Source organism: Nicotiana sylvestris, chromosome 2, assembly GCF_000393655.2.
Source record: "Nicotiana sylvestris chromosome 2, ASM39365v2, whole genome shotgun sequence".
Taxonomy (NCBI): Eukaryota; Viridiplantae; Streptophyta; class Magnoliopsida; order Solanales; family Solanaceae; genus Nicotiana; species Nicotiana sylvestris.
Genome location: NC_091058.1, coordinates 48,441,081 through 48,462,243, shown reverse-complemented (window position 1 = coordinate 48,462,243; position 21,163 = coordinate 48,441,081). Strand labels below are relative to the sequence as shown.

Sequence of the window (21,163 nt, the reverse complement as noted above, 5' to 3'; positions counted from 1 at the left end):
CCCGGGTTAACAGAATTCCTTACTCGGATTTCTGGTTCGCGGACTGCAATACAGAGTCAAATCTTTTCCTCGATTCGGGATTCAACCGGTGACTTGGGACACCATAAATATCCCAAGTGGCGACTCTGAATTAAATAATAAATCCCGTTTTGATTGTCCTTTAATTGAAAAAACTCCCCTACGCCCCTGCGGGCGCAGGTAAAAAGGAGGTGTGACAATGGTGTGAAGTCATATGTATTTTCTTGTAATTCTTTCTTAATTTTCTTATTCATAATATTCTTTTCTATGTTATGCCACGTATTCATCGCACCCTCACACCAAAACCAAACTCTTTTGTGATAAAAACTTAACAATGTTCATACAAAATCAACAGACACATACCATAAATGTCTGTATTACACACACTTTTCATTTAACTATGGTTAACTAATATGTACTTTTTCCTCATTAAATCACTTAAACGGTAATAAATTCAAATAGTTTAGTATAAATAATAAATTTTATACCACTCTTTTGTAAAGGTAAATATATTGTCTAGTTAGACAGCCACACTCACACTCTTCATGTTTAAGTCTTGACTTTCTCGTCGTCACATTCTTTGTGTTGTCTTTCGTCCCTTTTCCCCTTTTCTATAAACCTCTTCTATTTTTAGAATTAATTGATTTTTAATACCCATTTTCCTATCTTTTCCCTTTTTAATGTTACGTGTTGTGTGAAACTTAGTTAACTTTTCACCTCCTAAGTAAAAAAAAACAACTGTTTTAATCCTCAATAAATACTTGTATTCTTACGTAGGTCCTCTATTTTAATTTATTGGAATTGTTAATTGAAACGAAAACTTCATGCATACTAGTAGTACTAGTCATACAAAATGACAAGATATTGCTATACATAGAGCTTTCCCTTGTTTAGGCAGTTTTGATCATTAAAACTTAGAACATTATGCTTACTCAATGGAGTGGAGTGACACTGGTGCTAAATTATGGAAATTGTTTTTAAAACAGAAAACAGAAGAAGATAAAAAACGGTAATACACTGTGTTACAACTCATACTGTCAAAAAGTTTCTAGAACAGATAATTCTGTATTTTTTTTTTTTTTTTGTTTTAATGGATAAGGGAAGGGAAGAAAAAGATTGGTAGAAATTCGAATACTATGCATCTTGTGTAAGGTAATACTCGAATTTAATAGTAAGCTACCGCTTAATTCCCGTGGTGTTAATCGTGCTATTTGACTATAATAATACGGTCAAAAGTTTTCTAGAAGAGTTAACTTTTTTTTTTCCAATAGATAGAAGAAATCAGTGGCGAACGTTCAAATTTTAATATATATATATATATATATATATATATATATATATATATATATATATATATATATTAATTTTTGATTTATATACACAATATAATTTTACGATCAAAGGTATTCAACTCAACACCCTTCATTCTATGTGGCTACGCCCACTGGATCAAGAAATAACCAAAGAATCCAACCCCCTTTTCCCTGTCCAAAAAAGGCAGTCCGGTGCACATAACATCCCACGTTCAATCAGGATCCGAAGAAGGGTACCATCTGAAAGGAAACAACCTATATTAATACAAGCATCGCTGGTTTCACGACTCGAAACTATCACCTACTTTACGTCGCTCCAAGCTCCACAAAAAAAGCAGAAGAATAGCAGTTTGTTTAGAAATTTAAGTACGTAAGTCCTAATTATACTTGGAGAAAAAGAAATTTACAGCTATAAATGCGCTAATAGGCGGCACCAAAGATCCAAAGTATCTAATTGAAGAGCCTACTATACTATAGTATTCTTGATTATTTGCACAGACCACTTCATTTTTTCTTCCCGTGACCACTTTTCTAAGGAATAGCTCCTCTTCTTCTTCTTGCCTTTGAAGAATTTTATTCTTCAAAGCTTACTTTCTTATCTCTCCATTCTGTTATATCTTTAAAGAATCCTACATATAGAAGTGAACAACAAAGATTTATTAAACAATAAGGGATAGCGAAAAGGAAGAATATTAATAATCATTTTTCTATATTCCCTTCAAGATTCAAGAAAATGGCCGAAAATAGTGGAGAAAAATTAGAAAAAGGGTCGAGAAAAAGAGATCAAGATCAGAAAGTGCCATTTTACAGGTTATTTTCGTTTGCAGATAGGCTGGATGTTGCCCTAATGATCGTTGGAACGATAGGAGCCATTGGCAATGGATTATCTCAACCTTTAATGACACTCATTTTTGGCCAACTTGTTAATTCTTTTGGTTCTTCTTCTGATGATGATGTTGTTCACAAAATTTCAAAGGTACCCATTTTCTTGTAAATATTTTTCTTTCCTTCTCCACTTCTCGTGTTCTTTTTTTTTTTTTTTTTTTGTTTTAATGTCATTTTTATATATTGTTCGTTTGTTCTCTTTAATGGAAATCTTTTTGTTTATTCTTGATATTCATGAGTTTTTCATCTTCCTGTTTTAAGAGAGTTTAATTTTATCCATTTAATTTGTTGGTTTCATGCAGTTAAAGTTGCGACGTTCTAACCATAAGCATAAACCTAAAACTTGCCTTCTAAGGTCTTATTCAACAACAAGAAGAAACAGCATACATAAAAAGCTTCTATTTTCTTCTTTTAGGGGGGAGGTTTTTTTTTTTTTTTTTTTTTGGGGGGGGGGGGGGGGGTGTTAGTGTGAAGGCATGAAAATCTGGTTTTTCTTAAACCCTTCATCTGTTCCTTTAAGCAATGGTGATTCAGGGAAAGTAGATAACTACATTCCACAAATTAGTGTTAATATACGATAATCATATTGAAGAGAGTTAATAAATGCGCCATCAATTTAACCCCATAAGTCCATAACCATATGTATTAAAGTTGATTCTATTATATTGTAATCAGCATCTTACTTAAATTGCATTTTAAAACTTATTATCCATTTGTTAGATTAAATACTTGGATTGCATTTGTAAGATCCTATTTTAAGTAATCATTAGTTGGTCTGTTTTCATTTTTATTGAAGAAGTGACAAGTTCCACTCATCTGAGTAGGAACCTATAGCTATTTTGCAGAGGTAAATGGGATGGTGTACCACAATTTAAATTTATATACACTAATAATATAAAAATAAACTATCAGCTAATCACCTTTTACAAGAAGGATTAGAGAAGTATCCTTAGTGCTGCCCCGCATCTACTTTTTTGACTTTTTATAGGACATGTCAATTTTTGGATTTACAAGAGAATAACAATTAGAATTCACTTTTTTGCCTTGTGGCAAACATAATTATGATTTTCTCATGTAGATTTCCATTTGGTTTTTGCTATGTAACGCAATCATAACTTATTTGCTTTACTTAATTTCAAAATCTTTCAATTTTTCCTTTGCGAAATTCCCACTAGACAGTGGGAAAGAACAAAAGCATATACCTATGTGCAGTTGTGCACTCTAATTTTTTGTCTCACGTCCAAATCAACATTGTGAATACAGTGATTCGTAAGTGGTCTAATAACAAAAGCCTTTGACTAAAATGTCTTACCTTTTCTCCTTTAACTTCTTCTTCTTCTTCTCTCTTTTTTACATTTTATTTTATTTTCTTATTTCCAGGTTTCCATTTACTATGTCTACCTCGCTATTGGGTCTGGCATTGCATCCCTTCTACGTAAGTGTACACTACTTGGTTTTTAGTGTCAGTAATATTCTTGGTAAATACACAAAAGTATTATGTCTATAGTTATAAATGAGTATAAAGTAAAAAAAATTAATTTTTTTAGAAAACTATATTTCTAAAAAGAGGCTAAACATTGAACTAATTAAAACATCAAAATACCAAAAGTTATTCTTTTAAATAATACATAGAAATTCATCTAAAATATTTGAAATGTGTCCGATATTAGTATGAATATAGTTGCACCAAATAAATGTCATAGTCAAAGGTGGCCCACTCATTAGCGGTAATTTATTCAATGGATGTCTTTAAGAATATCGGTTCGGTGCTTGTTTTATAAAGGCATAATAGCAGTAAAAGGACAAGTTCAATCAATTACTACCCCACCGTGCTTAGAAAAAAATGTTGTCTTGGTTTAGATTATGATAGATATATATCTTTTGGATCAGTAAATTCCCAAGAAACGGCAATTTCCCAATCTAAGTATGAGGAAAGTGTAAAATGAGCCAGAAAAGAAGACTAGTAAGTTTGAGTTCTTGAACTAAATTGCAATGGAGAGAAAATGTGCACTGTATTGAGAGCTTAAATGACACTGTAACATTACAGAAATGTCATGTTGGATGGTTACTGGAGAGAGACAAGCAACTCGAATTCGGGGATTGTACTTGAAAACAATTTTAAGGCAAGACATTGCCTTCTTTGACACTGAAACAACAACTGGAGAAGTCATTGGAAGAATGTCTGGAGATACTATTCTCATTCAAGATGCCTTAGGTGAAAAGGTGCAGTTCCTTATTAAAAACAAATGCTAGTACTGCAACTGACTAATGTTTTAGTTTTCTTGGAAAAGAAAAAGAAATTACCAATAAAAAATAAACCTATGTTGAATGATTCCAGGTCGGGAAGTTCATCCAATTCCTGTCAACATTTATTGGAGGCTTCATAATCGCCTTCATAAAAGGATGGCTTCTATCAATAGTATTGGTTTCTTGCATACCTGCTCTTGTCATTGCTGGAGGAGCTATGGCATTGATCATGTCCAAAATGTCAAGTCGCGGACAAGTTGCCTATGCACAAGCTGGAAATGTAGTAGAGCAAACAATAGGAGCAATCAGAACAGTAAAGACTCAAAATACTATCCAAATCTTTCTACATTCTTTTGTACCAAGCTTGCACATTTAATCTAAAAGCTTGTTAACTTTAGGTTGCAGCATTCACAGGAGAGAAGCTGGCGATAAGTAAGTATGACAGCAAACTAAAAATTGCCTGTGCTGCTACTGTTCAACAAGGGCTTGTTTCAGGCGTTGGACTTGGCACAGTCTTACTCGTAGTCTTCTCTACTTATGGACTAGCCGTTTGGTATGGTTCCAAACTGATAATTGAGAAAGGTTATAATGGTGGAGATGTCATCAGTGTTATCATGGCTATAATGACTGGTGGAATGTAAGCATAAAATTCTCTGTTAAAAGCATCTTAAATTTTTTGCATTGGAAAATTACTGTAGGCTAAAGAGTGCCAACCCTTTTGTTTGTTCTCTTATCAATTTGCAGGTCACTAGGCCAAACAACACCATCATTGAATGCATTTGCAGCAGGACAAGCTGCAGCCTACAAAATGTTTGAGACAATCAACCGGAAACCTCTGATTGACACATCTGACACCAGCGGGATTGTGTTGGAAGACGTCAAGGGTGAAATTGAGCTTAAAGATGTGTACTTCAGGTATCCAGCCAGGCCAGATGTGCAAATCTTTAGCGGATTCTCACTTGTCGTACCTAGTGGGAAAACTGCAGCTTTGGTTGGACAAAGTGGAAGTGGGAAGTCCACAGTTATCAGTTTACTGGAGAGATTCTATGATCCGGAAGCCGGAGAGGTACTCATAGATGGTGTCAATTTGAAGAAATTTCAACTCAAATGGCTAAGGCAGCAGATGGGATTGGTAAGTCAGGAACCTATCCTGTTTGCAACAACGATAAAAGAGAATATCAGTTATGGTAAAGAAAATGCTACTGATGACGAGATTAAGACAGCTATTGAACTTGCTAATGCTGCTAAGTTCCTTAACAAACTCCCCCAGGTAAAATATTTTCCCATTATTCCATATTCACACACCTACAATTAGCTGTTAAATAAGCAAATGACTGTCCAAAAAGTTGTTTAACTTGAAACTCATCTTCTTCATCGCTGCGATCTATAGGGGCTTGACACTATGGTAGGTGAGCACGGAACACAACTATCTGGTGGACAAAAGCAAAGACTTGCAATAGCAAGGGCTATTCTAAAGAACCCAAAAATACTTCTCCTTGATGAAGCTACAAGTGCTCTAGATGCTGAATCAGAAAGAATCGTGCAAGAAGCACTTGAGAAAGTCATGGCGAATAGAACAACTGTGGTTGTTGCTCATCGTCTAACAACCATTAGAAATGCTGACCTTATAGCAGTGGTTAATGCTGGAAAACTACTAGAACAAGGTAATACTTCTAAAGCATGTTTAACAAGCTTTTACTTTTGTGTTTAACTAAGCTATAAGCATTTTTTTTCTTCTCTCATCACGAAAATAGGAACGCATTCTGAGTTGATACAAGATCCAAATGGGGCGTATTCCCAGCTTGTGCGAATGCAGGGAGGGAATAGGGAAGAAGAAAACATGAAAAGTATGGACCTTGATAAGGTAGATTCAACCACTGATTTGGAGAATAACTTGAGCAGGTCATCAAGCCAGCGATTGTCAGCAGTGAAACGATCAACAAGCCACGGATCATCTAGACATTCCTTCACACTCAGCTATCCTGTTCCGGGGCTAATTGATATTCATGAATCAGAGATAGGAGATGAGGGCAAGAAAAAAGAAGATAAAGGAAGCTTAGATAAACGAAAGAAAGTTTCCATTAGGCGGCTTGCTGAACTAAACAAACCTGAGCTTCCTTATTTGCTACTTGGATCGTTGGCTGCGATCATACATGGTCTGATTTTCCCCTTATTTGGACTCTTGCTATCAACAGCTATTAAAATATTCTTTTACCCACCACATAAGTTGCGAATTGAATCAAGATTCTGGTCACTCATGTACGTTGGCCTTGGTGTGGTGACTTTGCTAGTTGTACCTTTCCAGAACTACTTATTTGGAGTTGCAGGTGGGAAATTGATCGAGAGAATTCGTTCTTTGACGTTTAAGAAAGTAGTCCACCAAGAAATCAGCTGGTTCGATGACCCTGCAAATTCAAGGTTCATTAACAAATCAATAAGCATTGAATTCTTCCCTCTAACTTAACATAGTATCATAGGCTAAATAAGTGGATTTTTCTTGAGTGCAGCGGTGCAGTGGGTGCAAGGTTATCAACTGATGCTTCTACAGTCAGGACGATTATGGGTGATGCACTGGCACTTATTGTACAGAACATAGCGACTGTAGTAGCTGGTCTTGTGATAGCCTTCACTGCTAATTGGATTTTGGCAATTATAATCCTTCTCGTATTGCCTTTAATTGGTTTGCAAGGATTCCTCCAGACCAAGTTGTACAAAGGCTTTAGTGCCGATGCCAAGGTTTTCCATTTTTCTCATCTTAAATAAATTTCATTATAGGTGCTTGAATTAAATTAAAAATGGTGTCTCTCCAGGTGATGTATGAAGAAGCTAGCCAAATAGCAAATGATGCTGTTGGCAGTATTAGAACAGTGGCATCATTCTGTGCAGAAGAGAAAGTGATGGACATGTACCAAAATAAATGTGAAGGTCCAATGAAGCAAGGAGTAAAGATAGGAATTGTTAGTGGAGCTAGCTTAGGTTTTGGTTCTTTTATACTGTATTGTACAAATGCCTTCTGTTTCTACATAGGATCTGTCCTTATTCATCATGGATTAGCAACATTTGGCCAAGTTTTTAAGGTAAAAGAACTTGGTTTTCTCTTTCTTTTCAGCTCTTGCATATCTATGTTTAGTTTCTGAGAGAAACCCTTAAAATTGCAGGTTTTCTTTGCATTGACACTATCAGCTATTGGAGTTACTCAAAGCACTGGAATGGCTCCAGATGCTAACAAAGCCAAGGATTCTATAGCTTCTATATTTGACATTCTTGATAGAAAACCCAAGATTGACTCAAATTCTGATGTTGGCACTACTCTAGCTGTTATTCGTGGAGATATTGAATTTAAACATGTGAGTTACAGATATGAAACTCGCCCGGATGTCCAAATCTTCAAGGACTTATGCCTAACCATCCCTTCTGGAAAGGTATTTCCTAGTACTCCCTCTACATTATAATAACGTACCTTATCTTTTATTCGACTGGCTTAACATTTCGCTTCTCTTTGTAGACTGTTGCTCTAGTGGGAGAGAGTGGAAGCGGGAAATCAACTGTCATTAGCCTAATAGAGAGGTTCTACAATCCTGAATCAGGAGAGATATATTTGGATGGTGTGGAGATCAAACAATTCAAGCTAAGTTGGCTAAGGCAACAAATGGGCCTAGTGAGTCAAGAACCAATACTGTTTAACGAAACAATTCGTGACAACATTGCCTACAGCAGACAAGGGAATGCAACAGAAGAAGAGATCATTCAAGCAGCAAAATCAGCAAATGCGCACAACTTTATATCCTCATTGCCTCAAGGATATGATACATCAGTTGGGGAAAGAGGGGTACAATTATCAGGCGGACAAAAGCAAAGAATAGCTATAGCGAGAGCAATACTGAAGGATCCAAAGATCCTATTGCTAGACGAGGCAACAAGTGCATTAGATGCAGAATCAGAACGTATAGTACAAGAAGCATTGGATCGAGTAATGGTAAATAGGACAACCGTGGTAGTAGCTCATCGCTTAACCACAATCAAAGGGGCTGATATCATTGCTGTTGTGAAGAATGGAGTAATTGCTGAGAAAGGTAGACATGATGTTCTTATGAACATAAAAGATGGAGTTTATGCATCCTTAGTAGCATTGCATATGAATTCAGCCTGATCACTGAAAACAAGATTATTTCTTCATCTTGTGACTAAGACTTAGATAAGGTCACTTTTTGTCTTTCTTTTTTCCCACTCATTTAGATTTCTCCCTTTTTCTTTTTCACTTTTTTGCTTAAGTGTACAGTCTATTGGGGTTTTATGATTTGTATTTCAAAATATTGTCGAAGAACAATTTTACCTTTCGCGATAAAATTCTGATATTGTTTTTGTACAAAAGGGGTACACCCTTTGTTGGATTATGACATCACACCCATGTACAGCAACAAAAGCATTTCTACCGTCAAAAGCTGAAATCCAGGAGTTGTTGAAACTATTACCATATAGTAATTCATCATTTTCCACCAAAATGACCCCAATTGCATCAGGAAAACATCTTTGACAGATAATGCTTGACTGGAAGGTCTAACTTAAGTAACAAAAACAATTACTAGAAGAAAATAGTCTAAAAGTATATTTATTAATTTAGGATAATAACTTAAATATAATACAAATATAGGGATATTAAGGAGTTTCAACTTGCTGGATTCTCATAATTTTCAATTCTCATAACATCCAAGTACGATTTCTTATCAAGCTTACGAGCAAATAAACCTCTGAAATAATCTGCAGCTCCAATATTTTTGAACTTTGCCGGATTTTCAGAGGAAATGATACTTGGAGCAGGACCAATTAGTCCATCAAGTTTAGGGTTGTAAAATGTTGCAATTGAGAGTCTCTCCTTCTCGTTATTAACGGTTGCTCTATGCTCAATGCTACGGTAGGTTCCATTAGTCACTATCTGCAAATAAATATATACACATATTAATATATAGTTTGATATAGTAAAATAAAAGAAAAGAGAAGACAGTTTTAGCAGATTAATGACCTCTAAGATATCACCAATGTTGATAATGAAGGCATTAGGAAGAGGACTAATAGGAATCCACATGCCATCTTTCTTGATCTGAAGTCCTTCCATTTGGTTAAGTTGAAGGAGAATTGTGAGGCCAACACCATCTGAATGAGGAGAAAGACCGATCACTTTCTCTGGCTCGGGACAGGGTGGATAGTAGTTCATCCTCATCGCTTGCATCCCTTCTCCAAACAATTCACTCATGTATTCTTCATCTATATTCAATGCTTTCGCAATAAAGTTAATTATCTTTAAAGCCAATGTTTTCAATTCAGCTGCATATAGTTCCACCGTTTCTCTGCTTCAACACATCAACTAATTAGCCAATATCCTGGATTTTAGTTGGCATGAGACAACCACATCTCATATCAGCTCGGATTTAACTCATGTATACTAACAATAGTACCACTTTTTAACAATATCAACGTATCTTAACGTGTTGTAGCAGATAACTTGCTTTAATTTTCAGATTATTAATTTCACTTTTTATAAACACTTACCTATATATCTCATTTAGGTGACATGTAAAACTTTTTTTGCCCTATCAAATGTATTATTCAAGGTTCGTCTTCCCTATGGAAATTAATCTAAATAGTATTTGCAAAGAAAATAGCAGAACTGAGTTTCCAAAAAAAAAAAATGCACTCAGACCAAATAAAGTAGAGAAGAAAAAGTAGGAGTCATTTGGTTATATGTGTTTGTTTTAAAGGAAAGAAAATCAGGAAATTATTTCCTTTCGAATTCATTAAATTTTGGAGGAAAGTTAAACCAGATTAACCTGTGATATCTTTTAACCACTTCTTACACAAGCTAATTGTTTACCCTCAAAATCGGATAACAACTGGATTTATATGTGGTTTAAGGATATGTGGGTTAATTTGACACAAAGCGATAAATTGAATTATAAATAAAGCGAACAATAATAAAGTAAATTCAAACCATATGACTTGAACAATTATAGCCTTGAAAAGTACGTCTCACTCGAACTGGATGTAATTCAAATGGTATCAGATACAGAAGAACAGTAGCTTGCAGGAATAAAATAATATTATAATGTTTTGGCATGCGTGTTACAATGTGTTTTACAAATAATCAAACCCCCTTTTATAGCAGGGGAGTCCTACTTTAGGCACATATTCTATAAATGATAAAAATCCCATGATTTGCAGATTAACCGGTTTCTCATTGATACGTGCCGAGAATTACGCCGTGATACCCGACCAATTACAGATATTTCGCCTTCCGTTACCCGGTCTGGCAATGTTTTCTCGTGCTCATTCGGGGTCAAGCCCGATTCCGAGGTCATGGACTTGATGTTATCGAGGATGGGTATTCTGACTTCGTATCTTAGTTTAATGGAACCCGGGGTCGATCTTCAACCCATCACGTTTCAAACCCGGTCTGTCAGAAATCGGACGAGCCCGATTTTGTCGTATACAGATAGTCCCCTCATTTTTTGGAGAATAAATTACGAGAAACGAGATGAGCTCCCGATTCTTGCCTCGATACCTCGCGTCAGAAACGACAATCTAAACGAAACGTCTCGTCTATCACGTCTTAATGACATTAAATGCTCGTCAGTTGCTGTTCGGCCACTTCAAATTTTGAACCGTCATTTGAAAATTATAAATACTCCATCCTTCATTCATTCAGCCTTTACGTTCAAACCTCTTCTACTCTTGTTCTTAAAATCTTTGCATTCTCCAACACTTGTGCCCAGATTTCTTAAGGTCTTTGCAAGAATTCTCACTTATCTTCACTCCAAACCATTATGCGTACTCTTTTAACTTCCTCTCCTTCATCTTTACTCAAAAGAAAATGGCGAAGACGTCTAATATAGTTCCTAAAAAGAAACTGCTTTTTCATCACGACCGGCCGGTGAGGAACCAACGGCGGAACCTCCTCTTGGCGCGTTTATTCCTGGCGGGTGCTCGGTGACCGCCGACTTTAAAGTTGAAAAACCTTCACCCATTCCGGGCCGGGACGAGAAAGTATTGAGATATATTTGCTCGATCACCGAAGAAACCCTCCCTTCAGTCATAAAGGACTACAACTGGGCCGGAAACGACGTGGTGATTCCTGGACCCGAAGAAGATATCACTACCAACGTTAAGGGATATTTAAGTGTTTACACTTATTATGTTGGGCCTGTTGGACCCGGTGATCATCCAATTCTGTAAAAGGTACGAGGTGTGCCTTGGTCAGATCCACCCCTCGTTCTGGGGATATCAACCTTCTCCGATTCTTCGTGAGCAAGATTGATGGATGCCCATTTACTATCGACCACCTTATGCGCCTATATAGCCCCTAATTCTTCCGCGAGGGGGGGGGGGTGATTAAACTTGCACGCCGGGCCTCTAAAGCCCCGTTCTCGAGCATTGATGAAGATCAAAACCGAGGTTGGCTTGGCAAATTTTTCCGAGTGAGGACCTCGGATCTGATCCCGGCCGAGGACATGTCGTTCCCTGAGGAGTGGAACACAAAACGTAAGCAAAGCTCCGTTATTCCCAAAAATTTTATTTTTTACACTTTTCCTCCTTTCTTATCGATGTTTGTTGCTGATGCAGCTATTGCTCGGGTTCCAGATGCAATTTCTCGACTCAAGGAGTGGGTCAAGGGCCATGTGTCCCAAAAACCGTATTTCAAGCGGGCATGGTGTGAGCTTTCAAAGGGATGGTGGGAGGCCTGCTCTCACAGTGAGTTTCCTTTCCCATGTGAATAATACTTGATTTTGTCCTCGTGTCGTAGAGCTCTTATTCATTCCATTTCCCTTTGTAGGTCTTTCCAAGGATATTTCCATGAGGCCTCCATCCGGTAACGAGGATGTACACGGCAAGTCCCCTGCTCGGAGGCAGGGTGATGAGAAGAAAAGAAAGAGGACCCAAGTTCTCCGAGCTCAAAAAAGAAAAGAACAAAAAAAGTCTGGTGCGTAAATCTAAGGGTAGCACCAGTGCTCGGGCGCCCTCTTCGGACTCACTCCACTGGTTGAGGGACGAGTCAGAAGAAGAAGAAACCTCCAAACTAGTAGCCCGCATGCGGTCAAGGCTCGAGGTACGAGGGGCCTCCGAAGCGGTAAGAGCTGAAAGTGAATTGCCTCGACTTGGGGAGGTCAACAGGGGAGCTTTAGCCGAAGCTTCCGAACCAGAAGGGGGCGAGGCCACTTTGCCTCGAGTTAGGGAGGCTGATAATGAGATCGTAGCCGATTCTTCCCGGACAGCAGATAGTGCCCTGAAGGAGGTACTCAGAGTGATTGACCTCTTTGAGTTGCCTTTATTTACCGAGCCTATGTTTACCGAGGCTCAGACACTGAAAGGACGCCCCAACGAAGAGGCACAAGGGGCGGTAGACCCCTTTCAGAACTTTTTTGATAGTGTATACTCTACCGCTACAGAGGACGTCTCCGGGTTGGGTAATTTACCGATGCCAAGAAAAAGTCCATCACTGGGGATAAATGGACCTTCCTCAAGGACCAAACTAGTCAACCGGTTCCTGGCTCTGAATTTGAATCCTAACCAGAAGTGGTCGATCGTTATGTATATCGCAAAAGAGCCCGGGTTCTTTCTGCTCCCCTAAGGGTGTCTAGTTACCTCCGGTGCTTGGTGACAGAGGAGGACCAGACCAAGATGAATGAGGTGGAAGTACCCTGCCTGTTCAATGAAGCTCAACAGGTGTTAAATCGGGTAAATTGAGATACCTCTTAATAATTTCTAGTTTATACTTAGATTAGTTTGTAGGTGATCATAACTCCTTTCTCTATGTTTGTAGGCCTCGGTACTTCACCACGAGATGTTTCTTCGCTATCGGGAAGAGCTGAACCAGTACGAGGCTGAGATCCGAGGGCTCACTAAGAAAAGAGATAATTACAAACTTCTCAGTAAGCAAAATAAAGGGGAAGTTAAGAGCCTCCGGGCTGAGTTAGGGGTGGCTCGGAAAGAGCATGCCGACCTGGTTGAGCAGGTAAGAAGAGTTTTGAAGTTAGTGACTGCAAATCAGACATGGTGACTAACGGTCCAAACCCATAGGTCCAACAGAAGCTTGATCGGATCGAGTAGCTACGGGAAAAGGTAGATGTGGTGAAGGTCGAGGCCGAAGAGTGGAAAAGCAACATGGACCACTTGGCCTCAGAAAAAGAGTCTCCCCGGACACAACTGGCTTTGGCTGGGATCCAACTTCGAACTGTAAAGGAAAAGGATTCGGTATAGGCCAAAAAGATTGAGAAACTTCAGTCGCAGCTAAATTCGGCCGTCTCCGATCGAGAAAATCTAGCCAAGGAGCTTGAGACAGCCATATCGAAGGCCGAAATGGTCAAGGTTGATGCTGAGGAGATGGTGGCCATTTACAAGGCCGATGCCGAGGTGGCCCAAGTTCGAGCAAAGGATCTCAATGAACTCACAAAGTGTCAATCCCGAAGGGAGGCTCTCGAGAAAATTCATGCTCGAGGTTTCGACTTGTCGGCCAAAATCGAGAGCGCCAAGGAGCTCGAAGCCAAGGTTAAAAAGTTGGCTTATCCCGAGAATGATAATGACTCTGAGGGTTTAAGCAAGTGCGAAGACGAAGGATATCCCAAGGGTGACGAGGCAGTCCCCGGCGAAGACTAGGCCACTTAGGATCTTTAAATTTTTTTCGTTTCTCTCTTTGGTTGAGGCCCTTTTGGCCCTTGTAAATTTTTTTTGATATATATAAAGCCTTTTTTCCCTTCATTAATTTCTAAGTTTTTTGCTTTTTTATATTCATAAAGATTAACATGCCTTAGCATGAAATAGTTAGGTTTATGTCCGGTGGTTCGAACAAGCCTTGTCTTTAACATTATTTTATTTTTAAGGCATTGTGGGGTTTCGGTGTGGCTGAAATTTTTCCGCCCAAAGTACTTGTACTTTCTTAGATTATAGTTTGCCAAGGGTAGCTTTTAGAACCGTTTAGGAAACTTCGAGGCCTTGTTATTTATGTTACGGGTCTCGGACATCTCCGAGCCGTTTTAATTTGATCGTAGCCTTTTTAGTTCGGGTGTTGCCCAATGGGTTTGTCACCCCGAGTTATCGGGGCTTGCCTAGAATAACAGTCCCTGAGTTGGGATGGCGGGGCCTCTAAAATTCAGGCTCTTGCCTAATTGGTCTTGTGCACCCGAATTCTGACAGCCCGAACCGCCCGAATTTGTTTTTGGACGGTAGTCCCCAAGTGAGAGTGATTGTTCGAACTCAGATTAAGGTGTCCCTTAGGCTCGATACCTTTAGGGGATCGGATGTAGGAAATTCCCTGAGAAAATGCAAAAAAAAATTAAAAGGACAAAATACTTATCCGCAAGAAAGAGACTTATTTTTATTCTAGTTCTAAATAGTTATACATGCGTACATGAAGGACTCGAGCGGTGTATGCGGGCACGGTTGTTTTGACCGTTTTGCCCTTATAATAAGTCCTATCTATCGAGACCCTTCAATCACGAAGTTTCTTTGCTTGCTAAAATCGATATCTAAGGGGCAATGCCCCTCAGTATTCGAGGTTGATTATAGGGAAAAACCTCAGATACTGTTGATATAATCTTTGACACCGGTTTATGACCGGCCTTCTATTCTAAGTTAGCACGATCTACTGTTGCCTCATTAAAAACGTTGCTAGAAAATCCATTTGGGACAAAACCGATTCAAGGAAAAAAGAGTGCAACGCGTGCTTTCAGACCTAAAAATCTGTACCGCTTCTTGTTGGTTACCTACAAGAATTAGTTCAAAAATAAGTAAAAAGGAAATGAATGGGGTTATACCTTAGCAATAGTACCGCTTCAAGTGAGTTATATTCCAATTCTTCGGTAGTTGGTCGCTCTTCATTGTTCCGAGTTTGCAGGATCCCTTTCCAGTGATCTTGATGATCTGGTATGGTCCTTCCCAGTTTGGTCCCAATTTCCCTTAGTTCGGGATACATGTGCTTAGTGTGACCTTCCTTAGTATTAAGTCCCCGATATTAAAGTGCCGAAGGTTGGCCCTTCGATTGTAGTACCTCTCGATCCGCTACTTTTGGGCAGCCATCCGAACAAGGGCGGCTTCACACCTTTCATTCAATAGCTCTAGGCTCGTACACATGGCCTTATCATTCGATTCCTCGGTAGCATATCGAAATTTGATATGTGGTTCACCGACTTCGACCGATATTAGAGCTTTGGCGCCGTAAACCAACAAGAACCGGGTGGCCCCGATACTGGACTTTGAGGTTGTTTGGTATGCCCATAGGACTTCAGGTAAGATTTCTTTTCATTTTCCTTTTGCGTCGGTTAACCTTTTTTTGAGGTTCTAGAGTATGGTTTTATTGGTCGATTCTGCTTGTCCATTTCCATTAGGGTGATAAGGTGTTGACAGGACCCTTTTGATCTTATGGTCTTCGAGAAATTTGGTCACTTTGCTGCCGATAAATTGTTTCTCGTTGTCGCACACGATTTCAGATGGCATTCTAAAACGACATATGATGTGATCCCAAATAAAGTCGATGACTTCCTTCTCCCTAACTTTCTCGTATGTCTGGGCTTCCACCCACTTAGAAAAAATAGTCAGTCATAAACAATATAAATTGACCCTTACTAGGTGCCCATAGAAGAGGGCCAACGATGTCCATTCCACACTTCATGAATGGCCATGGCGATAAGATCGAACGCAGCAACTCCTCGGGTTGGTGAATCATCGGAGCATGTCCCTGGCATTTATCATATTTTCGTACGAACTTCTTCGCGTCTTTTTCCATGTTAATCCAGTAATAGCCGGCTTTGATTATCTTTCGAACCAATGATTCGGCGCCTAAATTCTGCAGGTGCCCTCGTGAACTTCCCTCATAACGTACTCGGTATCTCCTAGTCCTAGACATATTGCCAATGGGCCATCATACATTCTTCTGAACAAGGTCCCATCTTCAGACAAACTAAACTGAGCTGTCTTTGGTGAAGAGTCGAGGGAACTACCCTCATATTGTGGATCCATGGCCTCCCCAACAGGGCATTGTACCTCATGTCCTCTTTAATCACATAAAACTTGGTTTCCTAGATGGTCCCGGTGGCGTTTACTGGTAACATTATTTCTCCCTTAGTAGTTTTACATGTCATGTTGAATCCGTTTACAACTCAGGCTGCAGGCTTGATTTGGTCTTATAGGCCGAGTTGTTCTACGACCCTCGACCGAATGGTGTCGGCCAAACTACCCGGATCAATTAACATACGTTTAACTTGAGATTTATTCATGAGTACAGATATTACTAGTGCATCGTTGTAGGGCTGCACGATTCCTTCTGCGTCGTCGTTGCTGAAAGACAAAGTTCCTTCTGTATGTAATCTCGAGTTCTTTTTTCCTTATGATGGATACTTTGGTGCATTTTACATCGGACTTTGAGGAACATCGACTGCTCCGATGATCATGTGAATGACGTGTTGAGGTTCTTTTTACTTGGTTTGTTTATTAGAGTCCCTATTTCTGAAATGATTCTTGGCTCGGCCACTCAGAAATTCTTGAAGATGCCCATTGTTGAATAACCGAGCTACCTCCTCCCTCAATTGTCAGCAATCCTCTGTTTTGTGGCCGTGAGTGCCATGATATTTGCACATCCGGTTTTGATCCGTTTGGGCTAGGTCGGATTGCAGAGGTTGAGGCCATTTGGTATCTTTGATGTGTCCGATAGCCGATACGATGGCAGCAACATCAAAGTTAAAGTTATATTCTGGTAACCTTGGTGCTTCTTTAGGTCCGATAGGCCTATCAAAATCGTTCTTGCTCATGAGTCCCCGGCTGCTCTAGCCTTGGACATTTCTCCTTTCTTTTCGCATAAAACTTTGTCTGGACCCACTACTTCTTTGATCCTCATTGTACATTTGATACAGATTCGTGTTCGGCCTTGGTTCATGATTTATATCTCTCTTGACTCTGTCGATGGGTCTAACAGGGTAAACGGACCCGGAAGAAGCCTCAAGTTGATCATCTTCGACTATGATTTTTGATTGGCATTGATTATACACATCAGCCCAAGTGATAGCCAGATATTTTATCAGATTCTGCTGCAATTGTGGTGAAGCCACCGAACTTCGAACATTAAATCCTTGGGTAAAAGCTTGAACGGCCTAATCATCAGCAACCAATGGTAGGTCCATCCGTTCCATTTGAAACCGAGACACGAATTCTCTGAGCATTTCATTATCCTTTTGCCTTACTTTGAAGAGGTCCGACTTCTTGGTTTCGACCTTGATAGCCCCAGTGTCTGCTTTGACAAAAGAGTCTACAAGCATAGCAAATGAGTCAATAGAGTTAGGGGGTAAGTTGTGATACCATATCATAACTCCCTTTGACAGGGTTTCACCGAATTTCTTCAGCAAGACAAAGTCAATCTCATCATCCTCCAAGTAATTTCCTTTGATGGCGCAAGTGACATGCTTGTTTGTCGACCGGGCTCCACCATGGATGCTATTCTCGGGGTCAGTAGGGAGGCTTATTTCGATAGCCACATGCGAATTAGCGTCCAACGGGTCCGCAATTGGAATTCGATGGGATCAACGAGCGGTCTCGTTATCGGGCACTATGTTATTATTTTCACCGTGGTGACCAGACTCATTGTAAGCAGGTAGAGGTGCTAATTGTGAGTTTGACATTTTAAGCTTAAGCCTGAAATTAGAGACACTTCAAAGAACAAGTGTAAAATAGTGTGTTATGAAAATTTGTATCAAATAACCACTATTATCCTTAACGTTTTTACCCTCAAAATTGGATAACAATCAAATTTCTAAGTGGTTTTAAAGATACATGGATTAAGTTGACACAGAGCAATAAATTGAATTATAAATAAAGCGAACAATAAGAAAGTAAATTCAAACCGTATGACAACAATTATAGCCTTAAAAAGTACGCCTCGCTCGAACTGGATGTAGTTCAAATGGTATCAGATATAGAAGAACAATAGCTTGTAGGAAGAAAATAATATTATAATACTTTGGGATGCGTGTTACAATGTGTTTTACAAATAATCAGACCCCCTTTTATAGTAGGGAAGTCCTACTTTAGGCACAATTCTATAAAAAGTAAAAATTCCATGATTTGCAGATTAACCGGTTTCTCGTTGATATGCGCCGAGAATCCCGCCGTGATACCCGACCAGTTACGCATATTTTGCCTTCCATTACCCGGTCTGGCAATGTTTTCTCGAGCTCATTCGGTGTCAAGGTCGATTCTGGGGTCATGGACTCGATGTTATCGAGGACGGGTATTCTGACTTCGTATCTTGGTTCAATGGAACCCGGGATCGATCTTCAACCTATCATGTTTCAAACCTGGTCTATCAGAAATCGGACGAGCCCGATTTCGACCGTACACACTAACCAAACACACAAAAAGAGCCAGAAAGAAAAAAATCAAAAAAATAAATTTAAGAAAAAAAAAAGACAAAATGGACTTTCGAGCATAATATACTGGAGCATAAAAAGAAGTCATTGTAATAACTGCTATTTTGCTGCAACACGAAAAATTCCAGCATAATATACTGAGATTGATGCACCTGTGTATGAACTTCCAGCATATTATGCTGGAACTCCAACACACGGAAAGTTACAACATAATATACTGAAGATTGGAGTACCTGTGTATAAACTTCCAGCATATTATGTTGAAACTCCAGTATATTGTGAGTTAACTATAGGGCACTTAGTTGTAATGTACGTGTGTGAGTTGTATTTACAAGGTTTATATTCTAGTACGTAATAAGGTGTGAGTTGATTAACACTTGTCCGACTTCTTCTCTTTTTCCCTTCTAATTAGTTTTATAAAAGTACAAGCATGACAATAACGCTGGAGAGATCACAGAGCGTTATAGTGAGATGGAAAATATTCCTTCATTCTTTATCAGAATTTTCTAGTTCGAGCCTTAAAAATAGCAAAACTTTTCGTAACTTTAAATTTATGCGACACAAATTTGAATTACTCATACATTGTTATAAAATTTAAAGAGAGAGTGGAGGGTACCTGAATGGTAGAGGGAGACGGGGGAACATATGTTGTTTTCTCAAAAAAGGAGGGAGGGTTGTCAAGAAGAAGAGATCAGCCCAGTCAAGTTTTTGCTCCTCAGAAACAACAAAAGCTTGTCCAAAACCATCCAAATCTCCATCCACTTGCTTCCACATTTTCTTTTCGTCCATTGGGAGGTTGAAGAAATCTTGAGTGTCCTTCTTCACTTTCTCAACTAATGAACCACTCACTCCGTGATTTATCAGCTGTGTAATCATTGCAAACAACAATAAAAAGGAATATGCAATTAAATTAAACTTTTGAGAATCTAATAAGTCCAATTTGCACGCGTAAAAATATTCATATGCACTGTAACTACTAACTCCCCCTAATGGTTCTTTTGGTTCACGGAAAAAAAATTATATAGGATTATAATGTATGAATTCTAATAGTGAAATTAATAATTTCTGAATTATTTAGTACAAGTTGTTTTATTCATTGAAATAAAATTGAGATCATGTCGTATAAATATTCAAAACATGTGTTTCGCTTGAAACTAAATAAACTTGAATAAATTTTTATTTTTATTTTAACTTTGACTTTTTCAAAAGATTTTGGTGGAGATGTAGCTTTAGGAGAAGGACATCTTTATCATTTGGTTGGTTTATTCAAGGAATTGTTAACCTCGATAATACATTCACCGCCTATTTTAAGTTTAAAAAATTAGGTGGGATTTGGATTACATCCTGTGATTATTATCCCATGTTGAAAATGGTATAATACCTAGAGAGGTAATAAAACGTTCTAATGAGATTACTTCCTTTACGCCCTGATATATACCAAATGACTCCTAACCTTCAAGATACTACTTATTTACAAATATACAGCTTAAGTAAATTATATATTCGAAAAAAGAACCTGGAAAAATCCCCAGTCTTTGCAAGCAGAATCAAGCTTCTTCAATTCGATTTCATCTCCAAGAAGCAAGCTTTCCATGTTGATGATTGGGATATTATCAGAGAAACTAATAGAAGTAGATGATTTGATCGGAGAAAAATCTTGATCATCTCTCACGTAACGCGCCGGGACTTTTTCCGGTGAGTCTGTGGCCAGTTCTTGAACACTTGGCACAGCCAACGTTCCACCTAGCGTCGTTGCCAAATTTTCCTCCATCATTATAACTACTAGCTTAATTATAATTTTGCTCTTGTTTATTCATACACACAAATTTATATATAGTATCTTCTTATGTGTGTGTATGGTGGGGGAAGAATTAGGCACACCTAACCTCATTTTTATAATATAGAAGAATACGATTTGACTTTAAATTATATAACAACACACCCGATATATTTCCATATTTAGGATCTGAAAAGGATAATATGTACGCAAACTTTACCCCTATTTAATAAAGATAGAGATGATGTTTCCAATAGACCCTCGGACTCAGAAAAGCATGGAGGAGAAGAAGTAAAGTTCTTTGTTTCCAAATAATTGTCTGGATACTGTTGGAAAGAACATTGACGACAAAACAAAAAAGAAAATGTAGTAAATGTGTGTATCTGCTTACCTGGCAGTGCAGGGCAAATGATAAAATGTTTTCTAGAAGTATTATACATAATCAATTTCTTATGTATACCAGTTATGTAATAGTACAATCTAATAATGTGAACACGAAAAAGATACATCTCACTCAACCA

General features: G+C 38.5%; 2 protein-coding genes across 2 annotated transcripts; one reads left to right on the top strand and one right to left on the bottom strand.

The window, feature by feature from the left end:
• Positions 1-1,630: 1,630 nt before the first annotated feature.
• On the top strand, positions 1,631-8,965 carry LOC104222486 (ABC transporter B family member 9-like). Its single transcript, XM_009773715.2, has 12 exons — positions 1,631-2,307; positions 3,597-3,651; positions 4,264-4,439; positions 4,555-4,776; positions 4,862-5,100; positions 5,208-5,733; positions 5,854-6,127; positions 6,218-6,881; positions 6,971-7,199; positions 7,274-7,540; positions 7,622-7,885; positions 7,969-8,965. The coding sequence occupies exons 1-12, from the start codon at positions 2,065-2,067 to the stop codon at positions 8,611-8,613; spliced, it is 3,804 nt and encodes a 1,267-aa protein (XP_009772017.1). The 5' UTR covers positions 1,631-2,064; the 3' UTR covers positions 8,614-8,965.
• Positions 8,966-9,056: 91 nt separating this feature from the next.
• LOC104222491 (oxoglutarate-dependent flavonoid 7-O-demethylase 1-like) lies at positions 9,057-20,726 on the bottom strand. Its single transcript, XM_009773720.2, has 4 exons — positions 20,382-20,726; positions 19,482-19,729; positions 9,484-9,808; positions 9,057-9,396 (listed from the first exon to the last, which is right to left on the bottom strand). Exons 1-4 carry the CDS (start codon positions 20,637-20,639, stop codon positions 9,130-9,132), a joined length of 1,098 nt encoding a protein of 365 aa, XP_009772022.1. The 5' UTR covers positions 20,640-20,726; the 3' UTR covers positions 9,057-9,129.
• Positions 20,727-21,163: the final 437 nt, after the last annotated feature.

Excerpts from the sequence above, each read along its gene's own strand:
- LOC104222486 (XM_009773715.2), top strand. The coding sequence starts at position 2,065 with ATGGCCGAAAATAGTGGAGAAAAATTAGAAAAAGGGTCGAGAAAAAGA. Across the intron at positions 3,652-4,263 it reads TGGCATTGCATCCCTTCTAC|AAATGTCATGTTGGATGGTT; the intron begins GTAAGTGTACAC and ends GTAACATTACAG. Across the intron at positions 7,541-7,621 it reads CATTTGGCCAAGTTTTTAAG|GTTTTCTTTGCATTGACACT; the intron begins GTAAAAGAACTT and ends TTAAAATTGCAG.
- LOC104222491 (XM_009773720.2), bottom strand. The coding sequence starts at position 20,639 with ATGATGGAGGAAAATTTGGCAACGACGCTAGGTGGAACGTTGGCTGTG. Across the intron at positions 19,730-20,381 it reads AAGACTGGGGATTTTTCCAG|CTGATAAATCACGGAGTGAG; the intron begins GTTCTTTTTTCG and ends ATGATTACACAG. Across the intron at positions 9,809-19,481 it reads CGTCTCCCTCTACCATTCAG|AGAAACGGTGGAACTATATG; the intron begins GTACCCTCCACT and ends GTGTTGAAGCAG.